Source organism: Peromyscus eremicus, chromosome 22 (assembly GCF_949786415.1).
Source record: "Peromyscus eremicus chromosome 22, PerEre_H2_v1, whole genome shotgun sequence".
Classification (NCBI taxonomy): Eukaryota; Metazoa; Chordata; class Mammalia; order Rodentia; family Cricetidae; genus Peromyscus; species Peromyscus eremicus.
The window spans coordinates 24,891,680-24,912,498 of NC_081437.1; the positions used below are offsets into that span (position 1 = coordinate 24,891,680).

The 20,819-nt window shown below is 53.8% G+C and overlaps 1 protein-coding gene across 1 annotated transcript in view; it reads left to right on the forward strand.

Moving 5' to 3' along the window:
• The window catches only part of Adcy3 (adenylate cyclase 3), a 55,248-nt gene extending 34,429 nt beyond the window's left edge, over window positions 1-20,819 (forward strand). The window contains exons 3-21 of the mRNA XM_059248303.1: window positions 1,176-1,306; window positions 1,801-1,912; window positions 2,073-2,200; window positions 4,071-4,229; window positions 5,593-5,767; window positions 7,528-7,656; window positions 9,267-9,409; window positions 9,562-9,723; window positions 12,061-12,148; window positions 12,838-12,954; window positions 14,620-14,876; window positions 15,133-15,198; window positions 16,318-16,399; window positions 17,042-17,200; window positions 18,156-18,302; window positions 18,761-18,880; window positions 19,523-19,646; window positions 20,044-20,168; window positions 20,633-20,819. Of these exons, the coding sequence (XP_059104286.1) occupies window positions 1,176-1,306; window positions 1,801-1,912; window positions 2,073-2,200; window positions 4,071-4,229; window positions 5,593-5,767; window positions 7,528-7,656; window positions 9,267-9,409; window positions 9,562-9,723; window positions 12,061-12,148; window positions 12,838-12,954; window positions 14,620-14,876; window positions 15,133-15,198; window positions 16,318-16,399; window positions 17,042-17,200; window positions 18,156-18,302; window positions 18,761-18,880; window positions 19,523-19,646; window positions 20,044-20,168; window positions 20,633-20,815 (2,607 nt within the window). The 3' untranslated portion in view covers window positions 20,816-20,819. The remainder of the gene's footprint in view (window positions 1-1,175; window positions 1,307-1,800; window positions 1,913-2,072; window positions 2,201-4,070; window positions 4,230-5,592; window positions 5,768-7,527; window positions 7,657-9,266; window positions 9,410-9,561; window positions 9,724-12,060; window positions 12,149-12,837; window positions 12,955-14,619; window positions 14,877-15,132; window positions 15,199-16,317; window positions 16,400-17,041; window positions 17,201-18,155; window positions 18,303-18,760; window positions 18,881-19,522; window positions 19,647-20,043; window positions 20,169-20,632) is intronic.

A 20,819-nucleotide genomic window follows, 5' to 3' on the forward strand; every position in this document is an offset into this window, starting at 1 on the left:
CTTCTTTTCGGACCCATATCTTGCCACGCTCATACCCTGGCCGTGATTCCTAGAGCTTCTGGTGTGGCCCCTAGGCCTCTCCTAAGCACCGCCTGCTCCTCAGCCCCACACCACGTGTATGGCCCTGCTCCTGACTTTGCCCTGACATCTGGTTTTCCTCTATGGTTCTGTATTCTGAGCGCTGGCGCCATCCCCTCAGATGTCCAAGCCACAGATTTTTTTTTTTTCTTCTGGAAAGAGAGTGCAAATATTTCTAGCTTTGCCAGGCATATGGTCTTTGTCACAACTACTCAGCTCTTGTTGGAGTGTGAAAACAGTCAGGAACAATGTGTAAACAAGTGAGCCTGGCTGGGTGCCAATAAAACTTTATGAAAGCAGACAGCAAACACATTTGGCCCACAGGCCAGTGTGCTGACTCGTCTCCACCTAGTACTTGAGCAGCAGTACTGAACCACTACTTAAGTACCCCTCCGGTCCTTGAGCCCTGGAGGACTCGCCCTGTGGGCCTGCTTTGGATTTGTGGCTCTCTCTCAGGAAGGCCTTGGTTGACCCGACTTAGTTCTGTCTCGCTTCTGGGAAGGCCCCTCGGTACCCATGCCTCACTTGGTGGGTTTTGACCCCTTCCTCATGGGGTACTCTGCTCCCTGCTTCCGGGGGCTCCACTGTGTCCATTCTCAAGCTGGTGGGTTGTACGTGTCACACTGCATTGCGGTGGACATTCTGACCTGTGTCCTCAGGAGACCCCAGGCTCAGGTAGAATTCTTGCCGGCTTTGGGATCATCGGTGTCCGACGGGCCGTAGGTCTTCGGTCAGGTTGGTGACTGTTTTGTGACGGTGCAGCAGGTGACATGAAAAGGACTCACCTGTGCGCGATTGGGGCAGTGGCAGACACAGGAATGGTCCCCGTTCTTATGGAAAGAGGAACATGATGAGCTGGAGTTCCTCTGCGCCGTTTCCTGTGATCATCCTCTCAGTGATCTGCAGGGCGGTCATGATGCTGAGCCTCGTCAGGGCCAGAAACTGCCCAGCCTGGCCTTTGGCTGCTGCCGAATGGGTGTTGGGGCCTCTGTGCAGGGCTGTGTAGTTCCTGGCTGACATCCCTCACCAGCATCGGGGTTCTTCCCAGAGGAGGCGTGCAGACCGTTTCCCTTCCAACCCTGTGCCTCTCCTCACAGGAGAACCTCATGCTTTCCATCCTGCCGAAGCACGTGGCCGACGAGATGTTGAAGGACATGAAGAAGGGCGAGAGCCAGAAGGACCAGCAGCAGTTCAACACCATGTACATGTACCGTCATGAGAACGTCAGGTATGGTGGCGTGGAGGCCCCGACGGCATGATGGGCCAGGGAGCCGCACTGCATCACGGGCTCGACTGAGGTCTATGGGGTCCCATTTTCCCAAGCCCCACGGTGTGCGTCTTGGCTCCCCTAAACTCAGCCCCATGGGAGGGGCCCTACCAGTAGACAGCAGAGGGAAAAATATGCGTTGGCCTACCAGCTCTAACCTGTCATTGAGTAAACGTCACCCAGAAAGGGGGCTCCTGTGAGGTCACCTACCCATCCAGGACCAGCTCTGAGGCTAGAACCAGGACCTCTGATTCTAGAAAGATCTGCAGCCAGGGCCGGGAGGGAGGTGTGGTGGTGGTCACCAGGCCGGCCCCAGGAGGGGGCCTTGCAGAGGCTAAGCTTCAATGTCCAGGCCATGCCAGGGTCTTGAGTTGGGTGGTCTTGAGCGGGCAGGAGTGGGTGGTGGAGTCACTGCCGCGAGCCTTACCACCTATGCCCCCCGCCCCCTTTTACAGCATCCTGTTTGCAGATATTGTAGGCTTTACCCAGCTCTCCTCCGCCTGCAGCGCCCAGGAGCTCGTGAAGCTTCTCAATGAGCTCTTTGCCCGCTTCGACAAGCTGGCGGCCGTAAGTACCAACCGTGCCCCCTCCTCATCTGCCATGGTCTTCAACCCTCAGCCCTGCCTGCAGCTCCTAGCCCTTCCTTACCTGGCCGTCCTCCACCGCTGGGCCTTTCCTCCATGGCCCAGGGGCCCGGAGCACAGGCCATGATGCTCTGTCCTTTCAGAAATACCACCAGCTGAGGATCAAGATCCTGGGGGACTGTTACTACTGCATCTGCGGCCTGCCTGACTACCGGGAGGACCACGCTGTGTGCTCCATCCTCATGGGGCTCGCCATGGTGGAGGCCATCTCGTAAGTGGGCGCCTCTGGGCGGGCGGGGTGGCCAGACGTCCGGCACCATGGAGGATCTATTTGAGATCTGGAATAAGGCTGAGTCCTGGTCCTGCTGCTTTCCAGCTGTGGCTTCCCTTCTTCAGAGCTGAGGGGAACAGCCAGACTCCACAGCCTCTGGGACATGTTTCTTCAGCCTTTGCGTCTGGCTTTTTTTTTTTTTCCTGCTGGGAGCTGGAGTTGGGAAATTCATCAAGGAATCTCCCCCAGTGCTGGAGGAGAACCTTCTCTGGTGCACGTCTCCCATCTTTTCGCTTCCATTTTGTTTTTATGATCCCCCCACCCCCAGACAGATCAGTATAGAGTTTGTCCTCCATGTTGTAATTAAGGGACCTCTGAGGTCACGTCTATGGTGCTGTGGGAACCTAGCCTCTGCTCTAGCCCAGCCTCTGCTTCCACCTGTGGGCTTGGGGGCTGTGACCGCTCTTCCCTCTCGATCCTGTACCTTGTCGCTGCTCCACATGGTCCTGGAGAGGCCTGGAAGGGCAGCCCTCAGGTAGACTTGGGTGTGTGGTGGCTTGGGGGATCCCTCAAGCACATGGTAAGAAAGGGTGCTTCAGGCAGCTTCTCCCCTCAGGGTCAGAGCCTGGGACAGCCACGCATTCTGTCTCTGGGCAGCTGTGAATTCTTACCGTCACCCCTCTCGTGTCCCCCGCCTCCCTCAACGGTCAGTAGATTAAGATTAGAAAGTTCGGCCGGGCGGTGGTGGCGCACGCCTTTAATCCCAGCACTCGGGAGGCAGAGGCAGGCGGATCTCTGTGAGTTCAAGGCCAGCCTGGGATACCAAGTGAGTTCCAGGAAAGGTGAAAAGCTACACAGAGAAACCCTGTCTCCAAAAACCAAAAAAAAAAAAAAAAAAAATTAGAAAGTTCAGCCTCCCTTCACAACCCAGTCCAGCAGGAATATACAAAGTGAGGACATGGTTGCTCCAAGGATGGTTGAGGAGAAGGTTTGTATTGTAGACGTGAGGGAGAGAACAGCCAGAGGCATCTGGAAGAGTCCAGGGCAGGGGGAGAAAGTAGTGTATGGTACCTGGCCAGCAGACTGGACTTAGCCATGGGTAGGGGGAGATATGAGAGAGAGAGAGAGACAGACAGAGACAGAGACAGACAGAGACAGAGACAGACAGAGAGAGAGGCAGACAGAGAGACAGACAGACAGAGAGAGAGGCAGACAGAGAGACAGACAGAGAGAGAGAGAGACAGAGAGACAGAGAGACAGAGAACGAGAACCCAAAAGAGAGGGGCCAAGAGAGCTCATGGTCAGAACGCCTGGGTCTATAGGAATGAGAAACTGGAGAAGCCCCGAGCTGGAGGAGTTTTGGATGCCAGCACGGACTCTGTAACAGATATTCTCAGTGCTGAGAGAGCACAAAACCAGCATGTGCTTTGGTATGTTAATAGGCACCACAGTTAGCCATTTGTCCGGAGTTTCTTCTGGACCTGACAACAGATATCTGAATTTTGTGTTTGTTGTTCCTGGAGTTCTGGGGCAAGGAGCTAGCTACAGTTTCCACTCATCTCTGCATCGGCAGCGTGCAGAATGCACCAGACACGCTTTCAATGAAACACTAACAGCATGAATGAATAAGGGATAGAAGAGAGAAATAATGGGAGGTCCCCTGGGGGAAGTCGCTGTATCCTCCAGCCTGTCATCACTGCATCCGGGCTCTGGCCTGTGCTAACCCCAGTGCAGGCCACTTAGCTCAGGCAAAAAGCCAGAGGGGACATGCTAGGTCCTCTCAGCCCAGACGATCGCCTGCCAGGGCAAAGGCTGCCGGGCACCTCATGATGCTATGCCCTACCCAGCGCCACCTCTCTGTGCCTGGCAGGTATGTGCGGGAGAAGACCAAGACTGGAGTGGACATGCGTGTGGGGGTGCACACGGGCACCGTGCTAGGTGGTGTCCTCGGCCAGAAGCGTTGGCAGTATGATGTGTGGTCTACCGATGTCACTGTGGCTAACAAGATGGAGGCTGGTGGCATCCCAGGGTGAGTGCTCCTTTCAAGGGGGTGGATGTAAGGACCAAGGGAGGGGAACCATCCTATCTACTCCCAGGGCTGTGGCCCTAATGAGGGACAAGGGGGCCCAAACTCCTATCCCTCCCAGGAGTAGTGTTCCTACCTTCTGTTCCGGTGATAAAACTCTCTGCCCAAAAGCCCCCTGTGGAAGAAAGGATTTACTTGGCTTATACTTCCAGTTTATCATTAAGGGAAATCAGAGTAGGAAGTGAAGCAGAAACTGGGAAGTTTACGGGTTCAATCCCTGCCTCACTCTCAGCTGCCTAGGGATGGTGCTGCCCACAGTGGGCTGGACCCTTCCACACCAATCATCAGTCAAGATCATTTCTTTCAGACATGGTCACAGGTCAGTCTGATCTGGGCAATTCCTCAGTTGAAATTCCCTATCACCTAGGGAATCCCTAGGTGACCCTAGGTTGTGTGAAGTTGACCAAAAGTATCTAACCACACAGCCAGCCTCTGGCCCTCTGGCTGGGACACTACCCTCAGGTGCCTGTCTCTGGGCAGGCTTCAGGAGGACCTGGCCCACCTGCCTGCCCTTGGAGCCTCAGTGGAGGCAATTTCTGTTCTCTCCTCAGTGACTATGTGACTTTTAGTCCCCTTGGCAGCAGGGGAGCAAGGTAGAGAGAATCCAAGACAGGGTTTCTCTGTGTAGTTTTGGTGTCTGTCCTGGATCTCGCTCTGTAGACCGGGCTGGCCTTGAACTCACAGAGATCCACTTGGCTCTGCCTCCCGAGTGCTGGGATTAAAGCAGTGTGCCACTGCTGCCTGGCAAGAATCCAATTTTTGAAGTTAGAGTTCAGAGCTGGTATTGAAATTTGGTATATAATTTGATACTTAAAAGATTTATTTGTATCATTTTTATTTATATGTAGGTGTATGTGTCTGTGGGTGTGCATGTATGATATGCAGATACCTGCAGAGACCAGAGGTATTGGATCCTCTGGAGCTGGAGTTTAAGATCATTGTGAACTGCCTGATGTAGGTGCTGGGAACCAAAGTTGGGTCCTCTGGAAGAGCAGAAAGTGCTCTTAACAGCAGAGCCATCTCTCTGGCCCCTTATCTGATACTCTAAACAACCAGGAAAGAAAATTACATTCCTGGTCTAAGAATTCTGCCGCCTCTGGGACGGAAGCTCAGAGCAGTGGGCACCATGCTGCCCACACAGCTGGTTAGCAGCAGGTCTGCTCCCTGGTCCCTGGCACATTTACCCTGGAGTCACTGGTCCCAGCATCAGTCAGTGCTCTATGGTCTGCTGTCTGTCTCGGGGGGGGGGGGGGCGGGAGGGAGACAGGCAATTGGTGCATGCGTGGGGTCTCTCACTGTACTGCAGGCGTGTGCACATCTCCCAGAGCACCATGGACTGCCTGAAAGGGGAGTTTGATGTAGAGCCTGGTGATGGGGGCAGTCGCTGTGACTACCTAGATGAGAAGGGCATTGAAACCTACCTCATCATTGCCTCCAAGCCAGAGGTGAAGAAAACAGCTCCAAATGGCCTCAATGGCTCGGTGAGTCCCCGTCACATCCTAAGAGCAGAGAGTAAGAAAGAAAGAAAGATTTGGAAGAGAACCATTAGTCAGGTATGGTGTTATGCACCTGCAATCCCAACATGCAGGAGGCTGAGGCAGGAGTTCAGAGCCAGCTTGGGCTACACAGCAAGTTCAGGACCTGCTTGGGCTAAGTAAGCGAGTTCAAGGCCAGCCTGGGCTGAATAGCAAGATCCCATCTCAAAAATAAAAATATATTGAAACAGTGGCTATAGAAAGGTTGGTTGGTGGTTGACCATAACAGGAGGGTAGAGTGGCATGAAGTATGAATCTGGGTCCCATGTCACTAGACCTGGTGGTAGCTTCTTTCAGAAACTGGTTCTGAGGGGGGAAAGTCATGTGTGGCGAGTTGGAGTTAAGAATACATCCCGTGTAGTATGTCCCATGACAGTGTCCAGAAGGGAGGGCCACTGAAGTGTGGAAATGGTTAAAGCTGCAGTAGGGACAGGGGCACCAGGGGAGAGTGAGTGTGGCTGGCCCACAAAGGAAGCGGGGACCAAGGCCAGGTAAGCCGTTCCAGTGAAAATGAGGGAGGAGCAGGACAGAAACAGCCGTCCTTGGGGGCTCTGTCCTGGGTCTGGTCCCAGCATGGTGTCTGCTACATTCTCCCTTCTGCTTACCCTGCTCCAGCAGTGATGGCCCATTGGCTGTCTCACATCCTGGGGCACAGCCTGCTGCTAGCCATTCTGTTTTCCTGTAATTCCCCCCACTCTTTTTTTTTTGTTGTTGTTGTTGTTTTGTTTTGTTTTTCAAGACAGGGTTTCTCTGTGTAGTTTTGGTGCCTGACCTGGATCTCACTCAGTAGCCCAGGCTGGCCTCGAACTCACAGAGATCCGCCTGGCTCTGCCTCCTGAGTCTTGGGATTAAAGGGGTGCGCCACCACCGCCCGGCTAGTTCCCCCCCACTCTTTTGATGTTCCTTTAGGTCGATTCTGAAATGGCGTCTTCATAGTGACACCCCCTCCCCATGACCCTCTTTATGGCTGGACTTCCCTGCAACCCCACCCCCACCCCCACCCCACACCCTCTTTTATACTGTCTTCCATTTTCTTTCTTTCTTTCTTTTTTTTTTTTTTCAGGACAGGGTTTCTCCGTGTAGTTTTGGTGCCTGTCCTGGAACTCGCTCTGCAGACCAGGCTGGCCTCAAATTCAACAGAGATCCGCCTGGCTCTGCCTCCCAAGTGCTGGGATTAAAGGCATGTGCCACCAGCGCCCGGCTCCCTTCCATTTTCTTATGACTGCTTATTTCTCTTACCTAGTGTGCTATTACCCACTTTTCCTCCTGAGGATGTGGGTTCCAAGAAGTCAGGACTCAACAAATACTTATTAATTGGGCGAGCACGCTGCCCCCACTTTACAGTGTTTGACTCACTCTATTGAGGACAAACACTAATCCAAAGTTTGTGGAGGTTATTCGGACTTGACGTGGCCCCCACCAAGATCTCAGGGCGCTGCCACAGAGTTAGTGTCTTAGAAATAGGAGTTGCAACAATCGGGTCTTTACTTTGTTTAGAAAACTATTCATAGTCGTGGGTATTTGAAAGTGACAGCATTTTAAAAAATGAATGTTGTACAGGACGAAATCAGTGGTGAAATTTCTAGGTCAGCAAGACTTCTATAAACGTAGGAGGAAGTTTCTGGAACAATAATGGAACAGCCACAGGCAGGGGTAGGTAGTAGGCAGTGTTTCATGGCCCTGATGAGCGCTCCTTTCTGTGACAGGCCCTGCCAAATGGAGCTCCGGTGTCCTCCAAACCCAGCTCCCCTGCCCTTATAGAGACCAAGGAGCCCAATGGGAGTGCCCATGCCAGCGGCTCCACCTCCGAGGAGGCTGAAGAGCAGGAGGCCCAGGTGGGTGTGGGGGCAGGGCAGGGGTGGGGAGCGGTAGGCTGCTGTAGTGGGGGCCTGTGCTGGGAGGAGGGTCTTGGCCCCTAGCCCAGGTTCTGGTCCTTGTCAGCAGTGTAAATAGAGTTACAGAGAGAAGGGGAAAAAATGGACCGGAAGGCACTCCCCTCAAGTATCACCTAGCTGGAGTAGCTGTCTTGTAGATTTAGGGTCTGTGAGGATTCTGCAGAATGCGAGCCTGTTTGGGAGTGAGAGTTTGTATCCAGACACACCCCCCCCCCACCCCCGCCCCGTCAGTCACACCCCAGGAGTTCTATGTCCTGAAACCCTGGATGGGCTGGCATGTTGCTCCAAAGGATGAGAAGACAACTCCAAATCTCTCGTTACCAAGAAACCTGTCAAACATGCCCACTGACGAAGGTGATCTCTGCCTTCAAGGTCTGGTGGCTGGAAGCTGGTGGCCCCACTGCCAGTGTCCCCGTGAAAGGAGACAGGAGTTGTCCCCAAAGTTTCAGATGCTGTAGAAGGTAGATAGTTTCAGACAAGCTGGCGTTTCCTTGAGCATCCATCCTGCTGCTTCTCCTTAGGATAATTTTCTTGGAGCTAGAGGGATGGCTCAGTGGTTAAGAGCACTGGCTGCTCTTCCAGAGGCCCCGGGTTCGCTTCCCAGCACCCACATGGCGGCTCACACCTGTCTGTAACTCCAGTTCCAGGAGATCTGACACCCTCACACAGACATATATGCAGGCAAAACACCAATGCACATAAAATAAAAATAAATTATATATTTTTAAAAAAGAAGCTCATTTATATATGTATGAATATATATGAATATGTATATATGAATATTATATATATAATATATATGAACAATTTTTCTTGATAGGAAGAGGACTCAAACTTTACATAGCTTGGCTCTGACAGGCTTAAGGAGCCCGTGACTCTCCAGGCCCTAACCATTAGTGGGTGTCACTCATATCTAGCTTGTGCTCAATGGAAAGAGACTCTCAGTGCCAGAGCAGGCCACCCACAGCATTTTACAGGGGAGAGAAACGGCCTGGATCAGGCAGCCAGGAGGAGTGCTGAGTTTCAAACCAGGAGTCTCGGCTCTGGCTCCGTTTTCAGACTCTCACAGCTCTGAGAGGTCTGGGCAGTGACCACTCAGGCTGGTGGCTGTGTGACTCAACCCTGGCTTCTGTTTTGGAACTGTCCCGCTCTTTCTGAGGGGGAGCAAAGTGGTAGTGGCTGCCTCATTAGATCACTAGTGACTGACCCCCCGAGTCCTAGGGCTGGGGTTATACATGACCCCAAACTCGGCCATATATAAGGGTTCTTGTTGAGACACAGCCCCATCCAACAGCAAGATGTCCTAGCCCAGGCCCTGCCTTAAATTCGGAGTTGGCCCCAGAGCCGGGCTGCTGTTCCCCAAGTCACGGCCATCAGTGGACCGCGACTGTAGACCTTCTATTAGGGACCCAAGGAGACACCGGCAGGGTGGAACCTGGGAAAGGGTTTGGTCCTCAGGAGTGTGGCCCCCTCCTCTTCACTAGTCTTTCTCACACCCTCCCCGCCACGTGTCCCTTCTGTCCCACTGACTCTGCCTCCCTGGCTTACAGGCCGACAACCCCTCGTTCCCCAACCCCCGTCGCAGGCTGCGTCTCCAGGACCTGGCCGACCGCGTGGTGGACGCCTCTGAGGATGAGCACGAACTGAACCAGCTGCTCAACGAGGCCCTGCTGGAGCGGGAGTCCGCCCAGGTGTAAGTGGCCACTGCTGAGGTGCCCACTGCCCCCCCCCATCACCGGCCCTTCCTCAGTGCAGGGGACGGGTCATCCGAAACGGGGGGGCCCCCCCACCCCAGCAATCATGGCAGGTGGGACGTGCGGGTCACAGGGCTTGTTTCCGCGGCAGGGTGAAGAAGAGAAACACGTTCCTCCTAACCATGCGGTTCATGGACCCGGAGATGGAAACACGCTACTCGGTGGAGAAGGAGAAGCAGAGCGGGGCCGCCTTCAGCTGCTCCTGCGTGGTCCTTTTCTGCACGGCCATGGTGGAGATACTCATTGACCCCTGGTGAGGATCCAGGCTGAGGATGACAGGCCGGGAGAGGGACCTGGGCAAGGGATGGGAGCAGTGTGAGAGGCAGGTACCTGTTTCTGCTCCTTGTCTCTTTCCATGACCCCCACCTATAGCAGCAGCCAACCCCAGGATGGGATCTCAGCAGGACCAGGAAAGCCGGTGACAGGCCCCTCCAGGAGGATGGAGAACATGGCTAGATGGCTACTAGAGAGTTTCTAGGGACAAGAGTGTGGATGTCACCTCCGCGTTAGTCACAGCCACACTGACTTTCCTTTTGTGGCTCATCTTCGTAAAACTCGATTTTAGGCTCTAGACACAAACTGACATCAGCCGGGGGAGGCAGGGGTATTCCAAAGTCAGCTCAGCTGTGGAAGCCCTGCCCGAAGGTTCATTATCACCCTCCTGGCCTCAGGGGACGAGTGAGTGGCTCCCTCCAGCAGCAGCCTGTGGGTGGGGCCCTGCCTGGATTAGTTTGAGGAGTTGTCAAAGCCCTTGGGACTTGGCTGCCACATCCAGGGTTCTGTAGGCAGGACAGTGGCAGATCCCGGAAGGAAGGCCCGCTGAGCATCCGTTTGCTCGGCTGCCGAGTGAGGAGACCCACCCTGAACGGCTCCCAAGACTGTTGTGAGATTAGAGCCATTCGATTTAGAAATGCTGTGTGTGCCTGGGGAAGGAGAGAGAACGAGATCCTGGGAAGCTTATGTCTCACGGGGAGGGGGTGGGAACCGGCATGAACATTTAAATGTGAAAGTTACGTGTGCAGTAGTGATGAGTGTGAGTAAAGTGAGGAAGGGGGATAGGGTCTGGTGGGGAGCTTGGTTCGTAGGCTTTTTGTTTTGTTTCGTTTTGTTTTTCAAGACAGGGTTTCTCTGTGTAGTTTTGGTGCCTGTCCTGGATCTCGCTCTGTAGACCAGGCTGGCCTCGAACTCACAGAGATCTACTTGACTGTGCCTCCCGAGTGCAGGGATTAAAGGCGTGCACCAAAGGCGTGCACCACCGCCACCCGGTGGTTTGTAGGCTTTTGTAGGGTGGTCGCAGCAGACCTCACTGACAAGGTGGTATTTCAGCGGCGTCCTGAAGGGCTGAGGAGTGAGCCTTGTGCTATCTGGAGATACTTAGGCTGGCACAGAGGCAGAAGTGGGCCAGGCCTCTCAAGGCACCGTGAGGGCACTTTGCTGGTAGCAGGGGTGCTGCGGGACAGTGACAGGAGTTAGGGGTTAGGGTAGAGAGCTGGGCACAGTTCATACTCTTGGACGCAGAGGCTGGTGGAAAGATCCATGTGGGCACAGAGGAAGGGGACCTCCTGGCTGTGTCAGAACAGGCTAGTGTGCAAGAGTGGAGCCTGAGACCAGGCTCAGAGGTGATGGTGACTGAGATACCAACGGTGACTTGGGCCAGGCGGAGTTAGAGAAGGGATCAGAGGCTGAATTTTATTGATGGATGGCTGGATTCTGGAGTCGCTGGCAGATTGGTTGTGGAGTGTGAATGGGCAGAGTGAAGGACATCTCCAGGGCTTTTTTAAAATTTGAGCAATGGACAGGATGCAGTTTTCATTACTCAAGGTTGAGAATATAGGAGGAGGAACACTGGAGCAGCAGAGATCTGGAGTCTGAGTTGCCTGTGTGGTACTGCCCGCCAGGCAGCTGGGTTACGTAGTCTGGGGCTCAGGGAGAAGCTGGTGGTTCAAACCTGAGTGCTACCTACACAGAGCACACAGGACAAGTGAGTGGCAGGGAAAAGCCAGCTCAGGGCCTGTGTGGGGACAGAGATCACAGGCACTGAAGAGATCCCCAAACCAAGTGAGGAAACCTAAGAGGTGACCCCGAGTTGGATCCTGGATTAGCAACCTGAGTGTCTGGGGGCTTTTGTTCTCCATGGAGGAGTGAAAAGAGAATGGATCTGAGAAGGCTCTGGAGCAGGCAGATTTCCCCGAGGAGAGGGAGGATGGATGTGGAAAGATCTCTTTCTCTGTGCAGTCAAGAGGTCACGTCGGCAGCCTCAGCATGACTTCTGTGGTCTATTCTTGACTGGTTTCATCCCAGCTACCGGGCTGATGCTCATTTCTAAGACTCCCTTCCCAGGCTATTCCTGGGCTATTTCCAGGGCATCCGTGACCCTCCTCACCTCCGGAAAAGTCCCAGTGGACCGTTAGCAGCTGAAGGGTGGCACGTTCCCAGGCCCTGCCCTCCGCTGGCATTCCTCTCTGCTAGGGGTTCTCTCGTGGCTGCTAAGCCAGCCAAAGCAGCTCCCTGGTGCCACACAGAAGCTGCCAGTCACAGGCTTGTACTCAGCTGGCCCCTGTCCTCCCCGGTCACCTTCTCTCTGTCCCAGGCTGATGACAAACTACGTGACCTTCGTGGTTGGGGAGGTTCTGCTTTTGATCCTGACCATCTGCTCACTGGCCGCCATCTTTCCCAGGGTAAGAGACACTCTGCAGTTGAGTTCAGAACCTTCTAGTCTCTATAATAGAGTGGCGCTCTGTGTAAATGATGGAGTTGGGCTTCTGGTCCAATCCCGACAGATTTGTGGGGGGTCATTCAGGCATTTATCCATTCACCAATCCACCCCCCCAATACCTCCGCCTTCCATTCTGTAGCCTGGGATCTTGTGGGCCATGATTAGCAGTAAAGGGAAGCCCAAGTGGAAGGGGGGTTGGCTTCAACTATGAAGGACCTTAACATCCAGCTAAAGAGACTGAGACTTCTGCAGGGACTCATGTGCCAGGCAGTTTTTGGTCAGAATGACAAGGGAAAGCAATGTTTTGGGGAAATCAGTCTAACGGGCCGCTTGTCAGGTAACCGGAAAAGCAAGAGGGGGTTGGCTAGGCAGGTGGCTAGTCCTACATGCTGTCGCCTGTCCTGGCCTTGCCTCTGGTGCGGCCCACACATTCTGGCTGTGTCTGCCTAGCCAGGAGCCTAGGGTTGGAGGCCTAGGGCTGTACACATACCTCAAGGATTTACACCCTTAAATTCTCTCCTCTCAGTTTTGAAGACTCACAAGCAAAGCACGGCCTTTTAGGTTTCTGGGACTAGAGCCAGAGACGCAGCCAGTCATGTCTTCAGGACATACAGGTGGAGGCTCAAGCCCTTGAAATCCCATTTCTTCTAGGCCTTTCCTAAGAAGCTCGTGGCCTTCTCGTCTTGGATCGACCGGACCCGCTGGGCCAGGAACACCTGGGCCATGCTAGCCATCTTCATCCTGGTCATGGCCAATGTTGTGGACATGGTGAGCTTTTGCGTCCTTGTCGAAGGGGGCCTAAACCCAGGGGAGAGGGGCTGGCAGCTTGCCAGTGGATCAGTGGATGAGTCTGACACTGAACAGCCCAGTCCAGTGTTCCCAGCCCTTGGCTGGGTGCATCACCAGCTGCAGGTTTCACGCGAAGGAAGTAACGTTCAGAGAGGTCTGTTCCTTTGTTCTGTGACATAGGCAGTAACAAAGTCAAAAATGGAAGCAGTTCTAGAGGCTGGGAGAGAGCTCAGTTGGTAAATTGTTAGGGAACGGAGTTCGATCCCCAGAATGCATGTGAAAAAAATCCAGGCACGGTGTGTGCTTAAGAGTCCAGTGATGGGAAGGTGAGGACAGGAGCATCTCTGGGGCTCACTGGCTAGCCAGCTTAGTTCTTGAGTTGTACTGGGCCAGTGGGAGACCCTGTGTGGACGGTACCTGAGGAGAGGCAATGGCTTCTAGAAAAACATGCATCTTGTGTACGTACACTGGCGCGCGCGCACACACACACACACACACACACACACACACACACACACACACACACACACACACACCAGGCCTGAGATGTCTTCCATCACCACAGGGACTGAGGGGTACAGTGTGAGCACTCCTGGGGTATGTTCCTTGAAATATAGCCAGTATTGGGTAGCCACTGGGCTGAGGAGGTGAGCGGATTTCATCAGGTAGCCCTCTTACATTCCTTGAGGTGGCTGACAGGAACACAGCCTCACAGAGCCCATGTGGCTCTGGGGAGACAAGATCACCTGTCCTCCTCAGTTCACGGAGAGCTAGGGTCCTGTGAGAGGGGAGCCAGATGCCTTGTGAGGGACGGGGCCAGCAGCTGTCACTGTGTGCACAGTCGTTAGGGATTGCCCTCATCTGGGTAATACCATATGTACTCTCATAAGTTCTTAAGAATGTTGTATAGTACTTGCTATAATTTAACAATGTAAGCAGGAGTAACACACAGGAGTAAAATTGGCCGAGAGACTTCCTCTGGAAGTAACAGAAGTGAAAAGCCGGAGGTCTGCAACCAGACACCTGGTCGAGGACAGCAAGTCTCTGGGCTGCATGGTGTCCACCATGCAGGACGAAGCCCCTGATCCCTCTTATCAGGAGACACGTGACATAGACCCCCAGGTCTGAGGTCCCGTGGAAGGGTGCACAGGGATCCTGCACATCCAAGCACTACATGCCAGGTCCTTACCCAAAGTCAAGTGAGCTGCAGGCTACACAGAGAGGCGAAGCTAGCTTATGGGAACATTTTCTTTTGACTATGGTGGAGCAGTAGGGTAAGGAGTGAACAGGCTACCCTGTGGTGGAATAGCCGTCACCATGGAGATTCCGACTGGCCACATAGCCCCTCTCCCAGCAGCCGTGATGGGAAAAGCAGACTGGACCAAGAGCCTGGAGAGCTGGCTCCTGGGGCCTCCTCCTTTAACCCCTTGCTAGTGGTCCGAGGATTTCTGTACAATAGGTGCAGTGCTCACAATACCCAGCGAGTTTTCCTGAACCAGGTGGGACCATGGTGAGGCTCTTCCTAGCAGTCACTAACATGTACATGCTTACTCTGGTAGACTTCCCATCTCCCCGAGGGTACTGTACTGCCATTGTGGAGCCCTGTGACCCACCACTGCCCTTCCCTCCCACCCCGGCCTCCAGCTTAGCTGTCTCCAGTACTACATGGGACCTTACAATGTGACAACTGGGATGGAGCTGGATGGCGGCTGTATGGAGAACCCCAAGTACTACAACTACGTCGCCGTGCTGTCCCTCATCGCCACCATCATGCTGGTGCAGGTCAGCCACATGGTGAAGCTGACCCTCATGCTGCTCGTCACAGGCGCCGTGACTGCCATCAACCTGTACGCCTGGTGTCCGGTCTTCGATGAATACGACCACAAGCGCTTTCGGGAACAGTAAGATGAAGCCTCCTGGAGGGTCTGCATGGTCTCCTGCCTCTCCCCGCCCCCACCCCGCCCGTTTCAAGGTCATGTGCCTGTGTTGAGGTGACTTTCTACCTCAGCTTCATTGGGGATTCAGGGCCTCTCACAGACGCGCTGGGAGTGGGGAGTGGTCCTTTCCAACTCAATGAGCAGATTTGGGACACTAGATGTTTAGGGTATCAGCCTCCCACATCCAGATGTGGCCTGAATGTTGTTATCTGCTCAACAGCTCTCCTGTGGTGGCCTTAGAGAAGATGCAGGTATTGTCCACCCCGGGGCTCAATGGCACCGACAGGTAAGGCTCCCTGCATTTCCTCCTCGTCCGCATGAGGCCCCTCTTATAGACAGCACACAGAACAGGATGACACCCCAGCACCTCACTCTTCCAAAGGCACGTGGTCTAGGGTAGTCAGAGGAGTTGGCCATCGGGGTCTCTCTTGCATGGGAGACAGGTCTGGAGAACAGCTGTGTGGATGTAAGGCAGGGCACAGAGGGTGGAGCTGAGGAAGAGTTAAATGGTTGGCAGCTGGCAGGGAGATGAGGAATTAAGACCTCAGGCGCAGACCAGCTTTCCTGAGTCTGCCTTACCTTCTGAGAACATGGAATTTCCCGAACATGCATCTTAAAGTTTTAGGCTTTTATGGTTCAGTGAGTTGAATAGATCCTAATGTGAGTTTTTTTTTTTTTTTTTAAGATTTATTATGTATAGTGTTCTGCCTGCAGGCCAGGAGAGGGCGCCAGATCTCATTACAGATGGTTGTGAGCCTTGGGTTCTGCATAAATTGGAAGTGGTGGTGCAGACTTGTAATCTTAAGTAGAGGCAGGACGTCAGGAGTTCAATACTAGCCTAGGACACATGAGATCCTGTCTCAGACAAAACCACCCCAAAACCTATGGCCCAGAAACTCCACTTCTACATACATCTAGAAAAATTCACTCACACACACCCCCCAAGGTACACGTGAGAATGCCCCAAGTGACAGCCGTGGTAACAGATAAAGCTGTTTTTCATGTAACAAGGTTGTACACAGTGATGGGAGTTAACTGTAACTCCACACAGAACTACGACCAGTTAGAAAAGCACCGCAGAGAGCCTGTACCCTGGTCCCATTGCTCTGTTGTCTTTCTCCAAAACCCCACACAGTAGTATAGTCGCCACTCCTTGGATGTGTCAGGTGCCATAGCAACCCCACAGCATCCCAGGGGCAGCCTAGTGGGAGCGGCCTGTAGCCAGGGAAGCGGGGGGCTGTTGCCAATTCCAAGTCCAATAGCCTGATCACGTCCTGGGGAGGGTCCTGGACTATGAGGAGCTCAGGTGGTGGGGGAAGATTCTGACGCCTACAGTGACAGCAGAAGCACAAGCCTGGTGGAGGGTGGCAGAGGCCCTCTTCACGTGTCCCTGTCTGTCCAGCAGGCCACCCCTGGTGCCTTCCAAGTACTCGATGACTGTGATGATGTTTGTCATGATGCTGAGCTTCTACTATTTCTCACGTCACGTGAGTGTCACACACCCTCTCCCCCTGCGCTCAAAGCCTCCCAACAAGGTGTCCCAGGACTCAGCAGCAGTTTCTTCATCTACCATGGCACATGGGCAGCCCAAGCTCTGCTGTGTCCTGGCTTCTTCCTCACCCTCCTGCAGGATGGGGAGATGTTCCCTAGGTGGGTCTCATGGCCTGTGCACTCACCCGGGCATGGGAGTCACTGATGCACTAACCTCAGGGTCTGAAGAGAAAGGGAAAGGCGCTAATGAGCTTTTGTTTAGTGAAGATGAAGTAACCCTACACGGATGGTTAGCTTGGGTGCCCCCCAGTGGTTTACTGGGGAAATACAGCCTCCCTAATACGGGAGCTGCTAGAGCTGGGGATTTTTGTGCTGCAAGAGCCTTCTCCCCCAGTTCTGCAACTAAGTTAGTCTCAGGAGAACCCTGCACATACGGAAGGCCTCGTGGGTCTCTGCTGTACCAAGAGGCCCTGGTCCTCACGGCAGCCGTGGGATGCCATTTTGATGAGGTGACTCCTCTGCTGTCATTTATCTATCTATCTTCCCATTTTACCATGTACAACACTCAAACCCCTGTTCTAAGTCTTTCCATTGGATGGCTGGCTTTCGGGTCCACCTCACCTCACCCGTGCCTGCAGGTGGAGAAACTGGCGCGGACACTCTTCTTGTGGAAGATCGAGGTCCATGACCAGAAAGAACGTGTCTACGAGATGCGGCGGTGGAACGAGGCCTTGGTCACCAACATGTTACCTGAGCATGTCGCACGCCATTTCCTGGGATCCAAGAAGAGAGACGAGGTGAGGGGAAGCCGCGTGGAGCACCTGTGGATCCAGGGCCCTCATTAACGGAGGCTGGAAGTCCAACTGTGGACCTCACAAGAGACTTCCCCATTTCAGAACCAGAGCACCCCTTCTGTCGGTAAAACCTCAAACCAAGGTGGCCGACCATTCCGCTGACCTTCCCGGATGTTTCTGTTATTGCGATGAAACACCATAAGCAACTTGGGGAGGAAAGGGTTTATTTCATCTTACACTTCCAGGCAAGCAGCCCTTCACCAAGGGAAGCCGGGGCAGGAACTGATGCAAAGGCCATGGAGGAGTGATCCTCTTGCTCAGCCTGCTTTCTTATAGCCCCCAAGACCACCTACCTGGGGGCGGCCCAGTCCACAGGGAGCTGGGACGTCCTAAATGACCCACAGGCCAATCGGGTGAGGGGCTTTTTTTTTTTTTTTTTTTCCCAATTGATGTTCCTGTTTCCCAAATGACTCAAGCTGTGTCAAGCTGAGATCAAACTAGCTAGCACACTGGGCTGTTACAAGGGCTAGGAATTTGTTTTTCGAGACAGGGTTTCTCTGTAGCTTTGGTGCCTTTCCTGGAACTCACTCTGTAGACCAGGCTGGCCTCAAACTCAGAGATCCACCTGCCTCTGCCTTGCAAGTACTGGGACTAAAGGCGTGCGCCACCACCGCCCAGCAGGAAATCTTTTTATTCATAGTGGGAATGAGCTTTTTCAATCCAAAAAGTTGAGCGCATGCGCGGGCCCTGTCTTTGTGTGTGGTACGTAGGCACATTCAGATGGAGGCTTCTACAGTGGCTGTTTTCCTCTACTCCTCTGCCTCCTACATATGGACGGAGGGAGGGGCTCTTGCTGAACCAAGGCTCACTGTCCCAATTTGCCCGCTTGCCTCTAACTCTGGTTCCTCACAGTTGGGCAGCAAGCGCTTCATCTTAGCCTGGCCTGGCCTCTTTTTAGGAGCTGTACAGCCAGTCTTACGATGAGATTGGAGTCATGTTTGCCTCCCTGCCCAACTTTGCGGACTTCTACACTGAGGAGAGCATCAATAACGGTGGCATCGAGTGTCTCCGCTTCCTCAATGAGATCATCTCCGATTTTGACTCGGTGAGTGTCCTCCATCATAGAGCTAACACCTTTTATATCACACCCCGTGACATTCTGCACAAGTCAGAGCAGCAGGGTACGCTAGGCTGGCCTCATTTCCCATGAGTTCTATAGTGATCAGACTTGTGCAGCCATCCAGAACTGATGGGTCTGAGGCGGGATCCTGGGACTGCCCTGGCACGTTCATGGGATTAAGGACTTCCCATTCCTCTCACTCTCAAACACGGACTGGGTACCTTTCCTTAGGGGCTCCATCACCTGAGGAGACTAGCCAGGGACACGTAAGATAAACATCTCAGTGTTAAGGGAAATGGGGCTGAGCATCACGTGACAAGGTAGCACGGAATGACTAAAGCCGCTACAGGACAGCGTCTTTTAGATGCATTGTTGGTCCTTGTAAACAGGCAAGTTTGAGAGTGAACTCGCTCATCTTCCCTTGGTTCCAACTCTGTCCTCAGCTCCTGGACAATCCCAAATTCCGGGTCATCACCAAGATCAAAACCATCGGCAGCACCTACATGGCAGCTTCGGGAGTCACCCCCGACGTCAACACCAATGGCTTCACGAGCTCCAGCAAGGTGAGTCCAGCGAGGCGACGCAGCCGCGTAGGAGAGGGGCAGCCAGCCTCAGCCCATGGGACATGAGGATCAGATGAAGTTAGTGAACACTTGTGCAAGGCTCATGCCCACAGTGCCCCCATACCATGTAAGAACTATCAGTCCGGGAGCCCTGGAACCTCCCGGATGCCGATGAACGGCCTTCACCAAGCTGAGTAGACCTGTGGAGACTGCCATCATCTCCAGGCCAGAAAGGGAACTATGGGGATCCTGGGGCCACGCACTGTTCCTAGATCACCTGGTTTTCCTTTCCACCTCCACTTCCTGAACGAGCTAAGTAAAGCCAGCGGAAGGTGGCCCAGCAAGGGCTTCCGATCTTGAGGCACCGAGAGAGGACCAGACTCAAAGAGAGCTCTGCCTTGTAACCAGTCAGTCACACGGCACAGAGGAAACCACCGAGACGGGGCATCTTTCCCACCTTCTCGGCCCAGGCTCTGCCTTACACAAATGCATGAATTCTGCAGTGGTGACATGCTGATCCTAAGAGTTGTGGATTCCTTTCGGGGAAGAGAAGGGTGTCAGCAGCTGCTCCCTTGCATCCGTCCTGTAGCAGCTATGGTCAGGGCCGGGATGTTCTCACAGTCACATCGCTTTTCCACACAGGAGGAGAAGTCGGACAAGGAGCGTTGGCAGCACCTGGCCGACCTGGCCGACTTTGCGTTAGCCATGAAGGATACGCTCACCAACATCAACAACCAGTCATTCAACAACTTCATGCTGCGTATAGGTAAAGGCACCGTCAGTGCTGGGGGGCTCACTAACAGAACTAGAGGGGACCCAGACGACGTTTAGTTCTGCACTCTTTAAGGAATTTTCCTAATGTCTGCAAGGGCAGTTCACCTCCCTTGTCAGGCATTGCGAGAAGGCTGTTAGGAGCGGCTCTGCTGCTTTTGGGAGCTGACAGAAGTCTGAAGTATTGGGAAGGTTACAGAGAAGCTGGCCGCTACAGTGCTGAGTATATCACAACAGAGCTGTGCAGGACTTAGCAACTTTCAACAAGGAATAGAGGTGTTATATGATCAGGAGCCCAGTGAGGGTCAGGTGATCACCTATGAAAGAGAAATTGGTAGTTTCTGGGAGGCTAACGCAAGCTTGGCTTGTGGCCATGCTCCTCTCTACCCCAGGCATGAACAAAGGAGGGGTTCTGGCTGGAGTCATCGGAGCCCGGAAACCGCACTATGACATCTGGGGCAACACAGTCAATGTGGCCAGCAGGATGGAATCCACAGGGGTCATGGGCAACATCCAGGTATGTTCCGCACCAGAACTGGGCATGCGCTGAATGCAGGAAGTACTCCAATAAAAGGGGAAGCCTGGGTGCTTTGCCATACCTTACTGCCCTTGCCTGGGGACCGTAGGTCACAGTTGACAGTGCTGCAGGGCCAAGCGTAAGTGTACGGAGGCCTCTAGAGCCTGAACAGAAGGGAGAATGGGCTTTGGTCCATTTCCAACACTTAAGATGAGTAGTTGTGAGGGAATAAAAGCCTGCCCTTGGGTACAAAGTTGACATCTTGTGCTAACAGCAACTGAAGCAACTTTGACCTGAAAGAGTAGTCTGACATCTGAATGTCTTGGGGCTGGTCCACGGCTCCCACCCATGTGGGCTGAGGTAGAGCTCTATACACTCCGTCTCTGCACACTACTGAAGCAGCGGGACCACCTGGATCCGTCAGCCCTAACCACTGTACCCCCCGGTCTTCTCTCCCCGTGCAGGTGGTGGAAGAGACGCAGGTCATCCTTCGCGAGTATGGCTTCCGCTTTGTGAGGCGAGGCCCCATCTTTGTGAAAGGGAAAGGGGAGCTCCTGACCTTCTTCCTGAAGGGCCGGGACAGGCCTGCCGCTTTCCCCAACGGCTCCTCCGTTACACTGCCTCACCAAGTGGTGGACAACCCCTGAGCGG